General features: G+C 41.3%; 4 protein-coding genes across 13 annotated transcripts; 2 read left to right on the top strand and 2 right to left on the bottom strand.

Moving 5' to 3' along the window:
• The first annotated feature begins 29 nt into the window (after positions 1–29).
• Positions 30–1767, top strand: LOC124303816 (retinol dehydrogenase 13-like). Of its 4 annotated transcripts, none has more exons than XM_046761526.1 (6): positions 30–221; positions 415–580; positions 697–805; positions 903–1217; positions 1290–1484; positions 1581–1767. In XM_046761526.1, the coding sequence occupies exons 1-6, from the start codon at positions 145–147 to the stop codon at positions 1646–1648; spliced, it is 930 nt and encodes a 309-aa protein (XP_046617482.1). In that variant the 5' UTR covers positions 30–144; the 3' UTR covers positions 1649–1767. The 4 variants fall into 4 exon arrangements, with proteins under 4 accessions (XP_046617482.1, XP_046617480.1, XP_046617481.1 ...); XM_046761524.1 differs by having other exon boundaries at positions 1565–1767; XM_046761525.1 differs by having other exon boundaries at positions 32–221; positions 1290–1497.
• Positions 1674–3882, bottom strand: LOC124303814 (retinol dehydrogenase 13-like). 4 transcript variants are annotated; one of them, XM_046761514.1, is made up of 6 exons: positions 3766–3882; positions 3405–3653; positions 3038–3318; positions 2564–2974; positions 2268–2478; positions 1674–2172 (listed from the first exon to the last, which is right to left on the bottom strand). In XM_046761514.1, exons 2-6 carry the CDS (start codon positions 3512–3514, stop codon positions 2043–2045), a joined length of 1143 nt encoding a protein of 380 aa, XP_046617470.1. In that variant the 5' UTR covers positions 3515–3653; positions 3766–3882; the 3' UTR covers positions 1674–2042. The 4 variants fall into 4 exon arrangements, with proteins under 4 accessions (XP_046617470.1, XP_046617473.1, XP_046617471.1 ...); XM_046761517.1 differs by having other exon boundaries at positions 2564–2773; positions 2870–2974; positions 3405–3842; XM_046761515.1 differs by having other exon boundaries at positions 3038–3309; positions 3405–3851.
• A 73-nt stretch (positions 3883–3955) lies between these two features.
• LOC124303817 (tetratricopeptide repeat protein 9C-like) lies at positions 3956–6503 on the top strand. Its single transcript, XM_046761528.1, has one exon. The coding sequence runs from the start codon at positions 4271–4273 to the stop codon at positions 5126–5128; it is 858 nt and encodes a 285-aa protein (XP_046617484.1). The 5' UTR covers positions 3956–4270; the 3' UTR covers positions 5129–6503.
• Positions 6504–7213: 710 nt separating this feature from the next.
• Positions 7214–16062, bottom strand: LOC124303812 (atlastin). 4 transcript variants are annotated; one of them, XR_006907997.1, is made up of 9 exons: positions 15907–16062; positions 11537–11611; positions 10779–11041; positions 9201–9980; positions 8863–9084; positions 8570–8784; positions 8416–8482; positions 7686–8083; positions 7214–7543 (listed from the first exon to the last, which is right to left on the bottom strand). XR_006907997.1 is itself a non-coding variant. In XM_046761513.1 (8 exons), exons 1-8 carry the CDS (start codon positions 13179–13181, stop codon positions 7424–7426), a joined length of 1914 nt encoding a protein of 637 aa, XP_046617469.1. In that variant the 5' UTR covers positions 13182–13270; the 3' UTR covers positions 7214–7423. The 4 variants fall into 4 exon arrangements, 1 of the variants encoding a protein (XP_046617469.1); XR_006907996.1 differs by lacking the exon at positions 15907–16062 and adding an exon at positions 13010–13270; XR_006907998.1 differs by lacking the exon at positions 11537–11611 and having other exon boundaries at positions 15907–16049.
• Positions 16063–16073: the final 11 nt, after the last annotated feature.

The following is a 16073-nucleotide window of genomic DNA, read 5'->3' as shown; positions in this document are numbered from 1 at the left end:
GCCTTGTATTTACCGACTGGTTTGCGGCTTCGCTGCGCACCATGATTCAGGAATCGGGCATCGCACAGCCGGCTTCACAGCAGACAGATATTAGGAAAAGCGTGTCGTATACTTTAATGCCGTATAACTCTATCCGGACTAACGATGGTTTGGATGCCGCCGAAAATAATTTTAATCTGCAGCTTTCCATGCACCGTCGTCGCTCTGGCAAGCTTGAAAAAGTAATTCGTCAATTTGGCTAACCTAACCTAGGCAGACTTGATATAACATATTAGTGACAGAGTCGGTTGAATACGTATGTATTTCAAGGTGCTGTAGGCATATAGAATTGGCATAAATCTCCTTCAAACTCCTCTCATATTTTCTGCCCCTGACACCATATTTTCAGCCAATTACAAAATTCATTTTATAAAGGGAACACACCGGTGGCACCTATTACAAGGGCAAGGAAAAGTTGACAGATAAGGTCGTTGTAATAACTGGTGCTAATACGGGAATTGGCAAAGAAACTGCGCTGGAAATGGCCAGGAGGGACGCCAAGGTTATCATGGCATGCCGGGATATGTATAAGTGCGAAGAGGTAGGTGAAATCGAGTTGAAAATTCCCTGTTACTAATAGTTAGAAATTTCAAAGCTTAGTTACTCTCTCTCGCTTGCACGCGCATCCAATTTATGTACCTGTATTTTCTGTTTCAGTCGCGTCAAAATATAGTCTTAGAAACGAAAAACAAATACGTCTACTGCAGGAAGTGTGACTTGAGCTCGTTTGAGAGTATTCGTCAATTTGTTGATAGGTTTAAGAAAGGTGAATCCGCAAAGTCTCTTTCTTTTGTTTAACAGCTCTGTGTATTTGGATAATTTGTAACTGCATTGATTCTAAAGAATTTAATTCAATGTTCTAGAACAATCGAAGCTTCACATTCTCGTCAACAATGGAGGTGTTATGCGTTGCCCAAAGAGCACAACGGCAGATGGGATAGAAACTCAACTGGGGGTTAATCACATGGGGCATTTTTTGCTCACAAATTTACTGCTGGACAGACTTAAATCCTCAGCTCCGTCGCGAATAATCAATGTTTCAAGCATAGCGCATAGACGTGGTGACATCGATGTTACGGATTTAAACAGTGAGAAGGATTATGACCCAGCTAAAGCTTACGCGCAGAGCAAGTTGGCTAATATTCTTTTCACCAACGAGCTGGCAAGAAAACTCCAGGGTTGGTGTCACCAATATCCCTCCGCATTGTCGTGTTTCTGAGCTCGTACTTGAGAATAATTCGGTTTTTCAGGCACAGGAGTAACTGCGAATGCCGTTCATCCTGGGATTGTCGACACTGATATAATACGGCATATGGGATTTTACAATAGTACATTCAGTAAAATTTTTCTTTACCCCTTTGCATGGCCCTTCATAAAGACTCCAAAACAGGGGGCCCAAACTTGTATATATGCTGCACTGGATCCAAGTCTCAAAGACGTCAGTGGTAAATACTTTAGGTAAATCCTTTTTCGCGATCAAGCTTACATGTTGCTACTATCCTCACCTATGGACTAAAATAAGTAGGTACTTCTCTTTCCAGCAATTGCGAGGAGGCTGATACCGCTCCACAAGCCAAGGATGAGAAACTGGCGAAATGGTTGTGGCTAACTAGCGAGAAATGGACAAGGTTGAATGCCACTTAATATAGGTATATTTTATTAGAAAATATTCAGATACAAAGTCTGGTCAGAGATCTAGTGAATAAACCGAGTAACGATCCTTGCCAATTTTCTGACAATAACGATACTTTGGTTTAAAGTTAGAAGGGGAAGTAAGCCGATTTTTTAACCGAATTAACTTATGAACTTTGCACTCGTGTTCTACAGAAAAATTATACTCAATTCCGATAGCAATGGAGATGGGTTCTGATTAAAAACATTTATAATGTATCACCCGACGATACTTATCTAATAATTAGCCGAGTCTTGTCGTTCACTTGCGGGATTTTGTGTAACACCATAATCTTCCAAAACTGTTCTATGTATGCCTGGTAGCGAAGTGTTCACTCATTCGTTGTGACAATCTCAGGAAGTTCCACAAATGGTTGTACAAGCAAAAGTGACTTTGAATACAGTATCTCAGCTAGGTTATCGTCCATGGCATTCGCTGACGGAGTCTTTACATCGCAATCGCTAGTAAAGTTAAGCAAATTACCGCTAGCAGTTCATCGAATACATTCGAATCGATTCGTGTAAACTCGATCGGATTGAAGTGTATCTGTACTTACCTGAAATACTTTCCGGTGCTTTTCTCAAGCTGAGTAGATACAGCAGCATAAACCGACGTCTGTGCGCCTTGCACAGGATTTTTAAGTAGTAACCACATCCACGGCTGCATTGATAACTTTATTATGTACGTAGAACTGATCGGAGATCTTCTCATGTGCCGCGTTCCTCTAACACGACCAGGATTTACCGCATTCACCGTTACATTTGTATCTAGAATATGAAATGTGGAGAGTACATCTATACTGGCAAATTGTTTATGGTAAATTGCAATAGAAATGTTTGCCAATCCAATTACCTTTCAAAACATGACCCATGTGTCTCGCCATGAGTATCAAAGCAAGTTTGCTCTGTCCGAAGGCTTCCAATGGAGAGAAATTCTTTTCCAAATTTAAATCATCCAAGTGAATCTCACTAGCTATATGGGCTTGAGCTGAGACATTTATAATTCTGCCTTGTTTAGCTGCCTTGAGTTTTGGCAGCAGCAAATGCGTCAGCAAAAAATGTCCTGAGACGAATGAATTAAAAGCGAGTAAAGTACAAGAGTCAAGTGTTGTCGCAATGTCAACTGATTGGAAAAAGCTATTAGCATACGGCACATTACCAAGATAGTTGGTGACAAAATGCATTTCAAAACCTTCCTCAGTTTTTTCATACGGATGAAAAGCGATTCCCGCATTATTGATCAATATATCGAGTTGGTCTAGTTCTAAAACAGGAGGTAGATCAATGTAACACCAGATTTACTAAGTCTTTGTTTCTCGCATCATACCCAGATCTTCGGCAAAGGCACGAACACTCTTCAGCGAAGACAAGTCCACGACTCTAACGTCTGCCTTTCCATTAGGCATGGCTCGTATTTCTTCGGCTACGTTATTTCCAGCTTCTTCGTCTTTGACAGCCAAAACTACGTGTCCTCCTCTCCTTGCCAGTTCCAAAGCTGTTTCTCTACCGATACCGCTCGAAGCCCCGGTTATCACAACCGTTTTCCCATCAATTCTTTCCTCGCTGGGACAGTCCGGTCCTCCCATGTAAGCCCTAAAACTCAACCCGCTTATGTACCCAATCCCACGCGTTATATCGAAGGCATGCAATGGTCCGAGTCACAAATAATCCTCAAGCAACACGTCAGGATTTACCTTATCATTGTTAAAATTCCCAATACGATGCCGACAACGTACGGCCAGTACGAGTCCAGTAGAGGACTAAACTCTTGTAGAACATGCTGAAATTCCGCAAACTGACTCATGGCGATTTTACAAAGGTATGACAAAATTTATGCCACGATAAGCTGTCAAACTGTAGCTCAAAGTTTGAAACTAAACGGCATCGACTATCGGTAGCAGGCTTGAGTCTGGGAGAAACAGCGACCGGTCTCAGCTGGTGAACTGTATTAAAATAAATTTACAGGGGGAAATGCAACGAATTGATCTAGATTGATGATAATAATTTCAAGGGGGCCGGATGTGAGAGTTAACAATGCATAGCAGCAGCCGTTACCTAGGAAGCACTTTCAGTTGCGACCAACCAAACTCTCAAATTTTATTCATTGTTTTGTTACATCGATCAATGACAGATATTCGCATAACAAGGAGAAACGTAATTCTTTAATTTTTCCGTAAAATTCCGTGAAATGATCATTTCTCAGTTATCGCTTGTTCATTCATTCCATCAAACCGGATCTGCACGTGCATCGCATGAACAATGCACGCACATCAGTTGACAATTTGAAATCTATAATCGCAGGCGGCTGTCATCGGCGCCGGATTTTGGCCGTTTATCGAGCGTGCTTCTCGATTTGAAAGAATTTTGCATTATCCGTAGGTGAATAATAATCCCCTGTATACGAGTATCTTATTGTAACAGTGAAGAATTGAGTAATTCGTTAGCTTTTGTACGACAAAGAGTTGCTTTTAGGTTAAGAAAACTGTGAGATAATTTTCTCGCTTTTCAAGAATCGCGTGAATAATATTGAGAAAGTCTGTTGAAGAAGTGAGATACAGTCATGACGGTAGTTTGGGAGTCGGTGGGCAGTAGCGTTGAGAAAGATATTTTGGTGCCTGGAAAATTTTCAAAGAAGCCTACGGAACGTTCCAGATGCCGTGTTAGAATCGAAGACGTAAACTCATCAGGGTTGTCCGATAACCCCGAAACTCTACACAGCAATTACATTAAGCCATCGTCATCAGAAGAACTGACAATAACTGTCGGGGATGCCGATTGTAGGGTAGACGAATATGTCGAGAGGGCGATTCAAACGATGTTCACTGGGGAGCAGAGTTTGGTAAGAGTGAAATTAGACGACACTATTTGCCTATCGCTTAAGATAAAGTTGTTAGCCTGTGAGGTACACGTACCGATTTGGGAATGGTCGGCAAAAGAGAAGTACGATGTGGCGTTGTATTACAAAGAAGCAGGGGTGCGCCTTTATAAGTCCTCGAGAATCGTTGATGCTTTTTCGAAATTTAGCAAAGCTTGCAAGATCCTTATCAGTTTGGAGCCAATCCCCGAAAGCGATATAGAAGATCCGCTCAGAAATGACATAGAACATCTTAGGAGGATCTTGTACAACAACATGGCGGAGTGTCACTTGACGCGGAAAAACTTCGAGCATACAGTTTCCCTCTGCTACAAGGTGCTCCAGAGGGACGAGAACAACGTCAAAGCACTCTACAGACTAGCTGTAGCCCGGGAAAATCAAGGGGATTACGAACGAGCCTTGGCAGACATGGAAAAAGTCATCGGATTACAGCCAAAAAATCAAGCTGCAAAAGAAAGACTGATTATTTATAGGAGAAAAGTTTACGAAGCTCAGAAGAAGTATGACAATATGGTGAAGAAAATGTTTCACGTACGCGAATGAGCGACATCGTCGCTAGATTGTATGTTACTTGTGTATAAAGGAAAAAAACAATCTATTACATAACTGATTTGTAATTATAGTATAATAATCAGTACTTTTTTCATTTATATAAACAATTTATTTTATTCAACCACGGTTATCCCCTGATGATTTCTGTTAACAAAGCTTCGGTACATAATCCGTAAGGCTCCACCTTTATTAAATCACATCTGTTATAATTACAAAAATACGCATTTATTTCTACTATAATAACAAACAATTGGAACGTAACTTAATTCGCATAAATATTTTACTCCTGATTTGACATGCGAATATTTTTAAAATCACTAATCATCCCCCTTTTGAGAGATAATTTTATTCAATCGCTGTAGTAAAATATTGCAAGTGCTTCAAAGTTAGGAAAATCATGACACATTCGTTCGCAAAATAAGACATTCAAGTTATAGCAGTCGTATGTAAATCAAGAGTAAGGGACAAGAGTTCGACTCTTCACAGAGGAAAATATTTTCTTGAGATATCTCGTGCCCGGACTTTTATGGCTATGATTTAAGTAGAGATTATTTAATTTATTCTTGTAGGAAATTAAAGCAATGACTCAAGATTGAATCATACTTCCTTCGAGCCGTGGATGTTCAATATATATTTTCAATTTAAATAATGGCACCTTGCTTAAGGACTTGCTTATCGATTACTTACACGTTCGGACAAATGAGTCTTCCCTACATTTTTGTAAATAAACCTTAAGGTACTACTTAAATTTTGTAACGCGCTACAAGTTCACCTTCAGTTAAGTAATCAAGCAAGTCATCGTTACTGTGGCCAATGGCTTAGAAATTTCAAATACGGAATTACAAAACAATAACTTCCCTTTAATAAATTAACGCAGTACCAAAGAAACTATTAAAATCACATGAGTAGTATATTTAAGAAAAAAAATGTATGCGCCATCACCGTTTAAAAAAGTTTATTCTTTATCATTTTTACTATTGTTTGATAAACATCCTCCCAACGGTTTAATTTACTCGGTTAGCACTTGTTATTGAGCTTTTGTTCTATTGACTAAGAATTATTTTCTAATAAAAACGTTGTGTACCCGAAGTTGTTAAAAACAGCATTCGTCGTACAAAGGTGTTTCCTCGTTTAAATAAAGAATACCAAGGAATTCTTTAAAAACTCATGCAAGAATGGAGAACTAAAAAATACTGATTACACGTGTTGAGTAAATAATCGATACAAATATTTGCATGTACGTACGTACGTACATAATTAAAACTGAAAAAAAAATCAAAAAACCGTAACAATGTACAAACAAGTAATCAAAATCAATGCTAAAATAGCGTCACAAGGCATTGTATGTAAAATACATGGCAAGACAGTCACCAGCAAAAAAGTATGCTACATTATTTTGGAACAGAGTATACATGTGTATATAAATATATAAATAGAGAGAGAGAGATAGAGAGACAGTCTAATGATGTTATCTGTCAATTAAAAACTTTTATGACATACTTTTGAACTCGGGTGTTATTGAACAAGAGTCACAGAATCTTGACAAGGCTTTGTAACATTTGGGTCAATTCAATTTTATTTGTGGAAGTATTAATTACGACTCATTCGATTAAGAATTTCTCGCACCGAGTTAGAAGAAAGTTAAAAGACAATAGCAAAAAAAAAAAAAGATGAATTTAAAAGGGGTTATAGTTGCGGATATAGCAAAAATATCACAAAACTTGTATTACGAAAGGCAACAAAAATAACATATGAACCCGATATTATTCGTAGCACGGTCAAATATGCTTCGGCTTTTATGTCTACTACCGGCAATGTACTATGACGGAAAACTAATCCTACGTAGCTTAGTAGTGAAAAGTAATCATCTTTGACCAACCTACAATAATAGCACTGCTTATTGGTACAAGATTTTATTTCTATAACAATATAATAGCAATGATCATAGATTGTAATAATAACCATAATTTTAACAATCTGACATTGATTAACTATCAGAGTATACTGTACATACATTCACAACTATCATAGGTTGACCTCTTCATTGCCACTATGTTATTCCTGTGACATATAGCCTTTAAAAATTTCACAGCGTGTTTGATAATAATTGTATCGAATCTGAATTTAGTCATGCCAAAAATAAGTTTTTTTTTTTCCTTCTTCTTTTGCGAGATTGCATTATTGCGGTGTGCTTCGTTAGCAGCTTTATATTTTTCTTCTCATGCCTTGTGTATTTATCTTTTTTTATATTTCCTACCGGGCGAAACATAATTAAGGGAATGAAAGTTACGATATTTTAGGCTTGCCGTTGGCACTTAACGTCGAATTTGTAGCCATCTCAGCAGCCTGCGCGACAGCTACGGACACCGACTTCTCCACGAACTGTTGATAAAGCGGTTTCATGAACTAGAATATTAAAAATATCATCATTCGTACATGACCGTTCACGTTTCTTCGTTGAAAATTAATTTTCGTCAATCCTTATTTTTTTTACATCATGTATTTGGATACATCGTTCTAAACTTTGATCGTAACAAGTAGACTGTACCTTTCCTAATCGTTGATTCCATTCAAAGGATGGCGCGCGTGTTAGTGTCGGGGATAAATAATTATAATACGATAATAAATCATCAACGAAAATGCAGGCATAAAAGGCTAGGATAAACATAATTTATACAAGTTTGCGAAACATAAGTAAAAACGGGTTATAAATAGCATCGTAACCTACGTTTAAAGCATTGTAAATCAATGGCGAGAGTTTCATTCGAGAGCGACATAAACTTTGAATAGATAGCGAATGAAAAAGGAAGCGTGGGATCAGACTTTGCGATGCTTGCGAAGATAACTACGAATGAGGGCGACGGAAGGGATGGAGCATATAAAAACAAAAAATACGGAAAGGATTATGTATCGCAACCTGTGAATAAGATGTAGACATAGCCAGGCCTGTTGGAACAAGAAAATGCCACATGTTAATCGAAACACAGGAGTGTGTCATTCAAGTATCAGCTTTCACTGATACTAGCAGTATTTTTAGCAATTCTCATTCAAGGATCTGACCGTCGAATTGTTTCATTTCATGGTTAAATATGTTATAAAGATTTGTAAGCGTTCCGATGAATAAGCGAGTCAACTGTTGCCTCTGGTGCTTTAAGTATATACATACGTGTCAGCTGCACTTGTTAATATTGGATTACAAGCGATGACTTTATCAATTGATATTAATTTGTTTTGATTGAAGAAGACGGTAAACTTAGCGAGGATCGACTGTTACTTACATTTTCCCAAATGGCACTTGCTAATTCATCTATTTGTGTTCCGAGCTCTCGAAGCTCTCCACTGTATCTGTAACAAGATACGAACGTCGTGGTTCGATAACCCTTTCTCAGTAAGAGTCGCTAGGACAAAATTTTCAAATTGTGATCTACGAACCTGATGTAGGCCCACAGCACCAGCGTCAAGAGTCCAATGCCCATAACAAGATTACAAATATTCGCAATGGTGTAGAGACCAACCAAGCCGAATACTCCGGAAAGGATGTACATTGTTACGGCAATGGCGAAAAACACTGCCGGTGTTCGAGCTGCCTTGAAAATATTTTTACTTTCGTTGTGCGCCTTGAATTGTTGAAACGAGTCATCCATGTCCTGCAGAAAAATGAGTGGGGAAATGAAGAACCGCATAAAAGACGAGTTCCTTTGTCGATGCGCAGATATCGAGTTTACCTTTTGTAATTTTTCCATGTAAGTTTGGCTGAACTCGTCTCCCCCCATTTTTCGTTTATTCGAGAATTGATAGAGCGCTCTGTCGACGCACCTTTGGTGCTCCGACTCTAGGTGAGCTGTTGCCAAAAATGGTTTGGCACCCCCGCAGACATTTTCCATCATCTGCGAGTACAGATCTTTCGCCTCGGCTACCGCGGACAAGTTGTTCGCCTCAGCTGTTGCCTGTTTGAAAATTATTGAGTTATCGCTAAAACGGTGGACGTTGTACAGTTCCATTTCTAGTCGCCGGACCGTCGAGACAATTAAACTGGTATACTAGACTAGGAAAATAATCTTACCACAAGCATACTCTTCGGTTCGGGAAGCTCGTCTCCTTTGTAAATTTTAATGTAACTCTTGAAGTACTCTAACAGGTCTCTAGCTTTGACGACTTGACCGTCAATTTTTTTCGTAACTAAATTTTCCGGAGCAAGTAGCATCGGCACTAACGTCTTCAGTTGAACTTTAAACTCAGATTCAATTTCCGCCAATCTACCGTCGAAATTTGGATTTGTGGCAACTTTTAGTCCGGGATGAGGCATAAGGAAGCATGATATGTCTGAGAAACAGGATTTAATGTGTCTCCTCAAGCTCTGCAACTCGGGATGTTGCCTGCTCGATATCTCCAGTCTTCTCTGGAGTATCTTTTTGCCCCCTTCAGCCCCATAGTCAGCCTCGTAAGGGAAACTCCAGTCCCTCACCAAGAACTGTAATCTCTGGAATGGTACGCTGCCTGACTTTTCCAAAGCCAATCTACCGTACTCGGTGAACAGTTGTAAATGCTGAAGATCATCCTCCTGGATATTTTGCGATAGATTGTATATTTGTACCGAAGACAGCATGGTGCTCAAGGCGAATACCGTTGCGCAATCTCTGACCGTCGATTGACTGTCGAACGCTCCCTGAGTGTCCATCAGTATAATGGCAACCTTCTCACCGCTGGGAAGCGTCCCCTTGAACACTTTCGACCACATTAAAATCCCCGTAGTATCGCGCTCGGATCCTCCCCTCCACGAAAAACCATCCAAGGGATCTTCGTCCGCCCCCAGCCACGAGTCCGTTTCAATATTTAGATTATACTGTCGGTAATCAAGCGGCGAGGCAGATCGCAGCGTCGTAGAAATTTCCCACATCAATGATGGAACATGAAACGGAAACGGGTTTCCTTATTAATTGAACGATGACTGCATTACTGGGTATCGCACCGAAGGTACCTAAAAAGGTGAAAGTCACGTTGGAACGACGAACGGTTGACTAAAATCGACTGATGCTGGTGAATGATCGATCGGCGATTCTTCGGTGTAATGGAATATTTCACCGTGTCCCCTCGCCTATCGCGTTATAAATGCGAGATTGAACGAGAGTATGCATCTGGCGATGGTGGCGAGGGTGCAGGTACACGTGGACGTGTGTAACGAGTTCGAATACACCTCGCAATAATGGGGCAGTTAATTGCGAACTCTTTAAACAAACACCTGCTACCCCTGCGCGGGCCGAAATTACCCGAATCAAATGCAGGGTGCAGGTAACTCGCGTTTATGTACCAACAGTTCGTTGCACAAAATGGGGGTACATATATACAAAGCATAAATGATGGTTCAATCATGCGGAACGGGCGTGTTGGAAAATCTAGATTTTCTACGAGGTTGAAGTTAGTAACGTTACTGTGAGAATGCATGTTTCGGAAAAGTCGTTACCTTCGCACCATTTGTTGAAAATGTCTGAAATTTAGTCAGCCGTGACAAACAAAACGTATTCATGTCCAATCCTAACTGGAAAGTCGTTCTAATATTCCACAACGATGACTTTCTTCCCCGTGTACCGTCGCGTTAAACGTTACAAACTTTAGCTTCTTTAGTTTCTCCCTAACTACTGACCCTGGTGTTCATGTAGCGAAGGAAGAAGTCGAGCAGGAAGCTCTTGCCCTTTCTAAAGGCTCCGGCAACGGAAACGACGACGACGCTTCGGTCCTTGATATCGTCCTGGACGAGGATCTCCTCCAGGGCGTCTTCGTCAAGCTCGAAAGTATGGTCAGGATGGGCAAGTACCACCTGGACGGGTTTGCCCATTTCCCGTCCATCCCGAACCTCCGGTTCCTCCATCGAGAGCCTCTCTATCCTCTCTCGATCTCCCGAATTTCCTAAACCCACAGAGCCGATTATGACTTTCCAGAACGGAAGTGAAAAACTTTTCTATTACACATGTTCCAGGGCTGGGAGATTCTTTCTCTCTCTCTCTCTCTTTTTCTCCTTCTTATAAGAAGTTGTGACCAAGGAATCGAAGTATAATGGAATAGACTGAAATAGAACTGTGACAGTCACTAAAAAATTCGAATAGAATTTTATAAGTTAATGATAATTTTTCACGACTAAATTTACTGCACTGGTTAAACGGAAAATTTGTTTACAACACATTTAATAAAGCGACGGATGGCTTTTTCCTTCTCCTAAAACTGTTCCGCTATACCGGCACTTATTTGTCCCCAAGAATTTAAAAAAAAAAAACCCTTGCTTTTCCCTGAATGTCCTCTCAGTCCATTTATCAATTCCCTGACATTTCCAGATTTCTCCTGCCTGGTGCGGAGCACCATGGAATGGAAGAAAGTAAGATCGAGAATACAAGAATTGATCCCCACCTTTTTGAGCCTCCCTGCTTCTTCGCAGTATACGGTTGACATTTTCGTCGAGCGATGTCATCGGTGATTTCACAGCTGAAAGCAGTATGTATAACTAACTACATGTACATTTCATTCGTCTCGGACTTTTCTTATTTTTCTTCGAGAAAAAATCTATTCTGGCTCGCGGTCTCTCGTTTTCGCGTTTATTATACCACATCACGGCAGCAGCACGCCCCGGAGTTTACATCTCGATCACCGTTGTTATACTTCTTGATATCCATAGGATACGGATATGTTATACATGAAACGAAATCTATTCCGTTTGTTATTTCCGGCGTTTTTTTAATACCGAAAAAATTCACGTGTATTTGACACTGACGTGTACGTGGGTGCCCTGCACGTATAATAGTTAGTCGGATGTTCGTGTATAACGTAACGACACGTAGTCAGCGGATGGACGTTGAAGGATACAACAGCACTTCAACTTGCGATAACGGTTTATAGTGTTGTGTTAAAAGAAAAAAAAATGATCATTCCTCTATCGGTATTCAACATTTTGGATGATTTTCAGTATAATTTTGGTTATTCAATTGCGGGAATATTTTAAATCGAATACCCGGCAACCGATCTCTATATAATGCAGGGAAAGCGAAAGCAACCTCGCGGGTAAATTGGAATCAACGCCGCGAGAAATGTAAACGCTACGCAGCGCTGACGTGTAATAGATTATGGCTGACAATGAGCGTATAAAATAACTGCGGGGTAACTAGAGAATATTATATTTATATTGATATCGCATAGCTAGCTTTCCCTCTCGTTTTTGCCGGGTATTAATTTTTCGTCTTTCTTCTCCGTCATTTGTGCGTTTCTTTCGCTTTGTACATTATGCGAATCGCCCTCGGTGTAGCTGAGAGAAATTTAACAGCGTCGCGAGGGAAAAGCGTGACAAGTGTCTGCATGTGTAACACGGGGGGCATGGTCAGCAAATAATACATATATGTATATTGCGGATATGCATATGTATATTCGCAGCAGAGAGTGACTCGGTGATTAGCCGTATTGTACAATGAGTTAACATTCGGACAGAAGGTATTGATAGATAAATTTACAAGCGGCTGCGTTAGTCAATTTCCGCCGCAAACGATTTCCGTGCATTCGATGAGACAAGCTGAATGAATTAAAACATTAATCGCGATACACCGCGGTAATATACACATCGACCTTTTTGTTTTTATAGAAAATTTGACTATCTACAAAATGAAACCAAAAACAGTTTCCCAACTTGTTGAGTTTTCGAGATATTTCGGTTAGAGTGTTTGAAAAATTCAAATTTTGGACGAGTCACCTTTTAGAATTTGCCTACCGAGTTCCGATTTCGCGAGGCTTCGTGTCAGGCTAAAAACTATCTTTTCGAAGGGTGCGTAAGAGGAAAGAGAATAGTTTTTTAAAAAACCGGCCTAATATACATATATACGCATGCATTATATGTACCAGCAATGCCCGGTTCCTGAACGGGAAAGGATTTTCTCCCGCGCCCCTCATCGACCCCTTCCATTTTCCTCGTTCCTGTTTTTGGGCCGGAACTTCCGTCCCTCTTTGGCTTCACCTTCCTCCGACCCTCCCGCGGATATTCTCGCGGCTTGGCGCGTCTTTCACTCTGCATTTTCCGAACCAAAAACCCTCGACACGACCGACCACCATTCGCGCTCGCCGAGTGGATTTTTACGGTGTCAATTGAGCGCTTGATTCACGCTGAGAATTATTGCTGGCTCTTTATTAATCGCTACTTAACTTATACTGCCAACCCGCGGTCTCTCTGCACTGATCGTCCGACGAGGTTCCGAACACTCGAGAATTTCGGCGGATGAGACGGAAATAATACTCGCTGTATAGGTTTGGCACGGTTCGGGATTTCGGCCCGCTGCCACGATCTTGGTGGCGGCCAAAAATTTTTACACTTGACTAAAAATTTCAAAACGATTTTACCCCTGTTTCTCGCTCCTCTACAATCCATCATTTCGCATCTATCTGTCAATCAACGTTGACAACCGCGAAACTATATTTATAAACGTCCCGACGCCTTCGTATTCGCGTATACATCCAGCGTTAACTGTAACGGGTCGTATTCAGAGTGCCTGCCTCTATTTCCTCAAATTATTTTCTCCCTTTTCCTAAGAGTTTACAACAATTCGGTTTAAAATTTTAAACCAAATTTTTTTTCTTTTAACAATTACGAGCATGTACGCTAGGGTGGTCCTTGTTTTGGATGTAGACGAATCATTTCCGCCCCACCCCGCAAATCAACTTCAAATAATTAAAAAAAAATTGCCCAATTTTTTCAGATTTTCACCTGAACTCTGAGACAGTTATTCGGAGGAAGTGCAATTCGTTGATGCGGTAAAAATTTTAAAAAATTAGTCAATTGTTTTCGAATTATTCAAAGTTGACTTGGGGGGTGGGGCGGAAAAAATTCGTCAACACTCTGAATAGTACGAAAGTTCAAAAATATCTCTATCCGAAACTCGTCGGCTAATGGCCTTCATCTCTCTCCAAGGATTCTTCCTTGAAATCTTACGACGACGCTCCGGTGATTAGTCACGCGATTCATCTATCGTCCGCATCTTGCACGTATGCGATCACACGTCGTATATAGAATTAACCGTCGCGTATATATCCTACAATTTGTGTAGGTAGTTACACTTCGTCACTAACGAGTTTGCGCTTCTCCTTCCTCCGTCGCTGTGACCTGTTTCACCCATTCGCGGTTCCTTTTGCCGTGTACCCTCATCGATTGACACCCGATTAGAGTAATTATCGTAGAATCTTTACAGGTACGGTTGTCAAGCCTCGCCTCGACGAATGACCGGCAAGAATGTAAAGTAGCGAGAGAAAGACGAAACATTCGTTTTTGTTATACTTCGGGAAAATGAGCTGCGGATTACATGTATAACCGTGTGTACGTATATCTGAGGTCCGGAGTGGGGGGAATAATAATTTCTCTCTTTAATATTTACGGAGTAATTTGAGGAATTGGAACGAGTCGAGGTGCCGCTGCTGCCTCCGAACGAATACCCGTTTTCTCGTCGTCGTCCCTTTCAAGTCAGTCTTATACTTCCACCCGGCCTAAGCCCGCTACGAAATATCCTAATTGCTGCGGAACGAATTAATGGAAAGTGGAAAATTCGCATTGGGCGAACGATTTCTCTGGGGAAAAGAAAGAGAGAGAGAGAGAGAGAGAAACAAGGGAGGCAAGGAGGGTGAGAGAAGAATTAATTCCGCGGAGAAATGAACGGATGAAATAGTAGCGTGCAACGACAGGGAAAAAATGTCAATGCCTGGGGTGCTGGTTTAAAGAGGGTTGATAAAATTTAATAAGCGCGAGATACTGCATCGACATCCGAGTAGCCTGAGTGATTAATCGAACTCTGATACATGAAATTCTATCGTTTGCGCAAAGGACTTTGAACTATTCGCAAGTGTAGAAACAAAAAGATAGAATATTAACGGGGTAGGATTTTTTTTTGAACATTAGCATTCAACAGAGCGGGAAACATTGCAGACGTTGACCCAAGATACGCGCCTAGTCGTTTAATCAAAATCGTCACGACGAAACGTGTATTAAACGAAATGCAAAGTGGTTGACGCTGGTGGTCGAAGTCTCGGGTGAAAAAAAGCACTGCATGCATAATATCGTACAGATGATTCTAAATTACCGCCTACGTCAGTCAACTCGCACGGGAAAACCTAGTTCCGTGTTAATTCGTGAAGGTGGCAGCACTCGCCGGGCCGTCTGTCATGCGTCGTAAGTGCTTTGCGAATTTTAGCCTACAAAACCCCGATCTGCGTGGAGCGATGCCATTATGACAGAGAAGGTTCGTTAGCTGGATATAAAGGATGGAGAAATGACGGGATTGAGAGGCGAGCGAGACCCGCCGATACAACGAAGTAAGGCGTCGAACGATCAGTGACGGGAGATCGGGACTGCTAACCTGTATTCACAAGCCAGGAAACGCAGAGTTGACAGGAGCAGCAGGAGGAACGTTATAACCTTCGGCGCTTCTTCGGCAGTAGCGACTCGTCGACGAATTTCGAGGTTAATATATCGTATCTTTAAAGTGGACGGAGATCGCGAAGCGTGGAGATAGACGGGGGGAGGCGGTGGGGGCGGGCGGGGAGGGGAGAGGTAAAAAAACGAGGGGCAACAAAACAGCGGAGTGATGTTGCAGAATACAGCTGGAGCCACTTTATGCTCGGTATTTTCTTACGCCTCGCGGTCCCGCTCGGCTTTTACACGTTTACGGCGACACGCAAGTATCCGCGAGGTCGAATGACGATGTTCTCGACCGAGTTACCTTCCCGACACAGGTTAATAATTGTTTCAAACTCACCAGCATCCGTGCCCTCGTACTCGCGACTATGTTTACGTTGTTTAACGTCGGCCATGTTGGGTTGCGTGTGACGTCACTTCCAGAACTGCCTCCGCCTCGAAGGCTGCGTGCGGCGCCGTTCGGTTTTCTATCCGCGCTCTCGTACGTATCGTACCAGATGTAATGCT

Source organism: Neodiprion virginianus, chromosome 4 (genome assembly GCF_021901495.1).
Source record: "Neodiprion virginianus isolate iyNeoVirg1 chromosome 4, iyNeoVirg1.1, whole genome shotgun sequence".
NCBI classification, from domain to species: domain Eukaryota; kingdom Metazoa; phylum Arthropoda; class Insecta; order Hymenoptera; family Diprionidae; genus Neodiprion; species Neodiprion virginianus.
This window is presented reverse-complemented; position numbering and strand designations above follow the sequence as displayed.

Excerpts from the sequence above, each read along its gene's own strand:
- LOC124303816 (XM_046761524.1), top strand. The coding sequence starts at position 145 with ATGGTTTGGATGCCGCCGAAAATAATTTTAATCTGCAGCTTTCCATGC. Across the intron at positions 1,218-1,289 it reads GCTGGCAAGAAAACTCCAGG|GCACAGGAGTAACTGCGAAT; the intron begins GTTGGTGTCACC and ends TCGGTTTTTCAG. Across the intron at positions 1,485-1,564 it reads AAGTCTCAAAGACGTCAGTG|GTACTTCTCTTTCCAGCAAT; the intron begins GTAAATACTTTA and ends TAAAATAAGTAG.
- LOC124303814 (XM_046761514.1), bottom strand. The coding sequence starts at position 3,514 with ATGAGTCAGTTTGCGGAATTTCAGCATGTTCTACAAGAGTTTAGTCCT. Across the intron at positions 2,975-3,037 it reads TGCCTTTGCCGAAGATCTGG|AACTAGACCAACTCGATATA; the intron begins GTATGATGCGAG and ends CTCCTGTTTTAG. Across the intron at positions 2,173-2,267 it reads AGCACCGGAAAGTATTTCAG|CGATTGCGATGTAAAGACTC; the intron begins GTAAGTACAGAT and ends TAACTTTACTAG.
- LOC124303817 (XM_046761528.1), top strand. The coding sequence starts at position 4,271 with ATGACGGTAGTTTGGGAGTCGGTGGGCAGTAGCGTTGAGAAAGATATT.
- LOC124303812 (XM_046761513.1), bottom strand. The coding sequence starts at position 13,181 with ATGCAGAGTGAAAGACGCGCCAAGCCGCGAGAATATCCGCGGGAGGGT. Across the intron at positions 11,612-13,009 it reads TCAGGAACCGGGCATTGCTG|CTGTGAAATCACCGATGACA; the intron begins GTACATATAATG and ends TACTGCTTTCAG. Across the intron at positions 8,483-8,569 it reads GTGCTGTGGGCCTACATCAG|ATACAGTGGAGAGCTTCGAG; the intron begins GTTCGTAGATCA and ends ATCTTGTTACAG.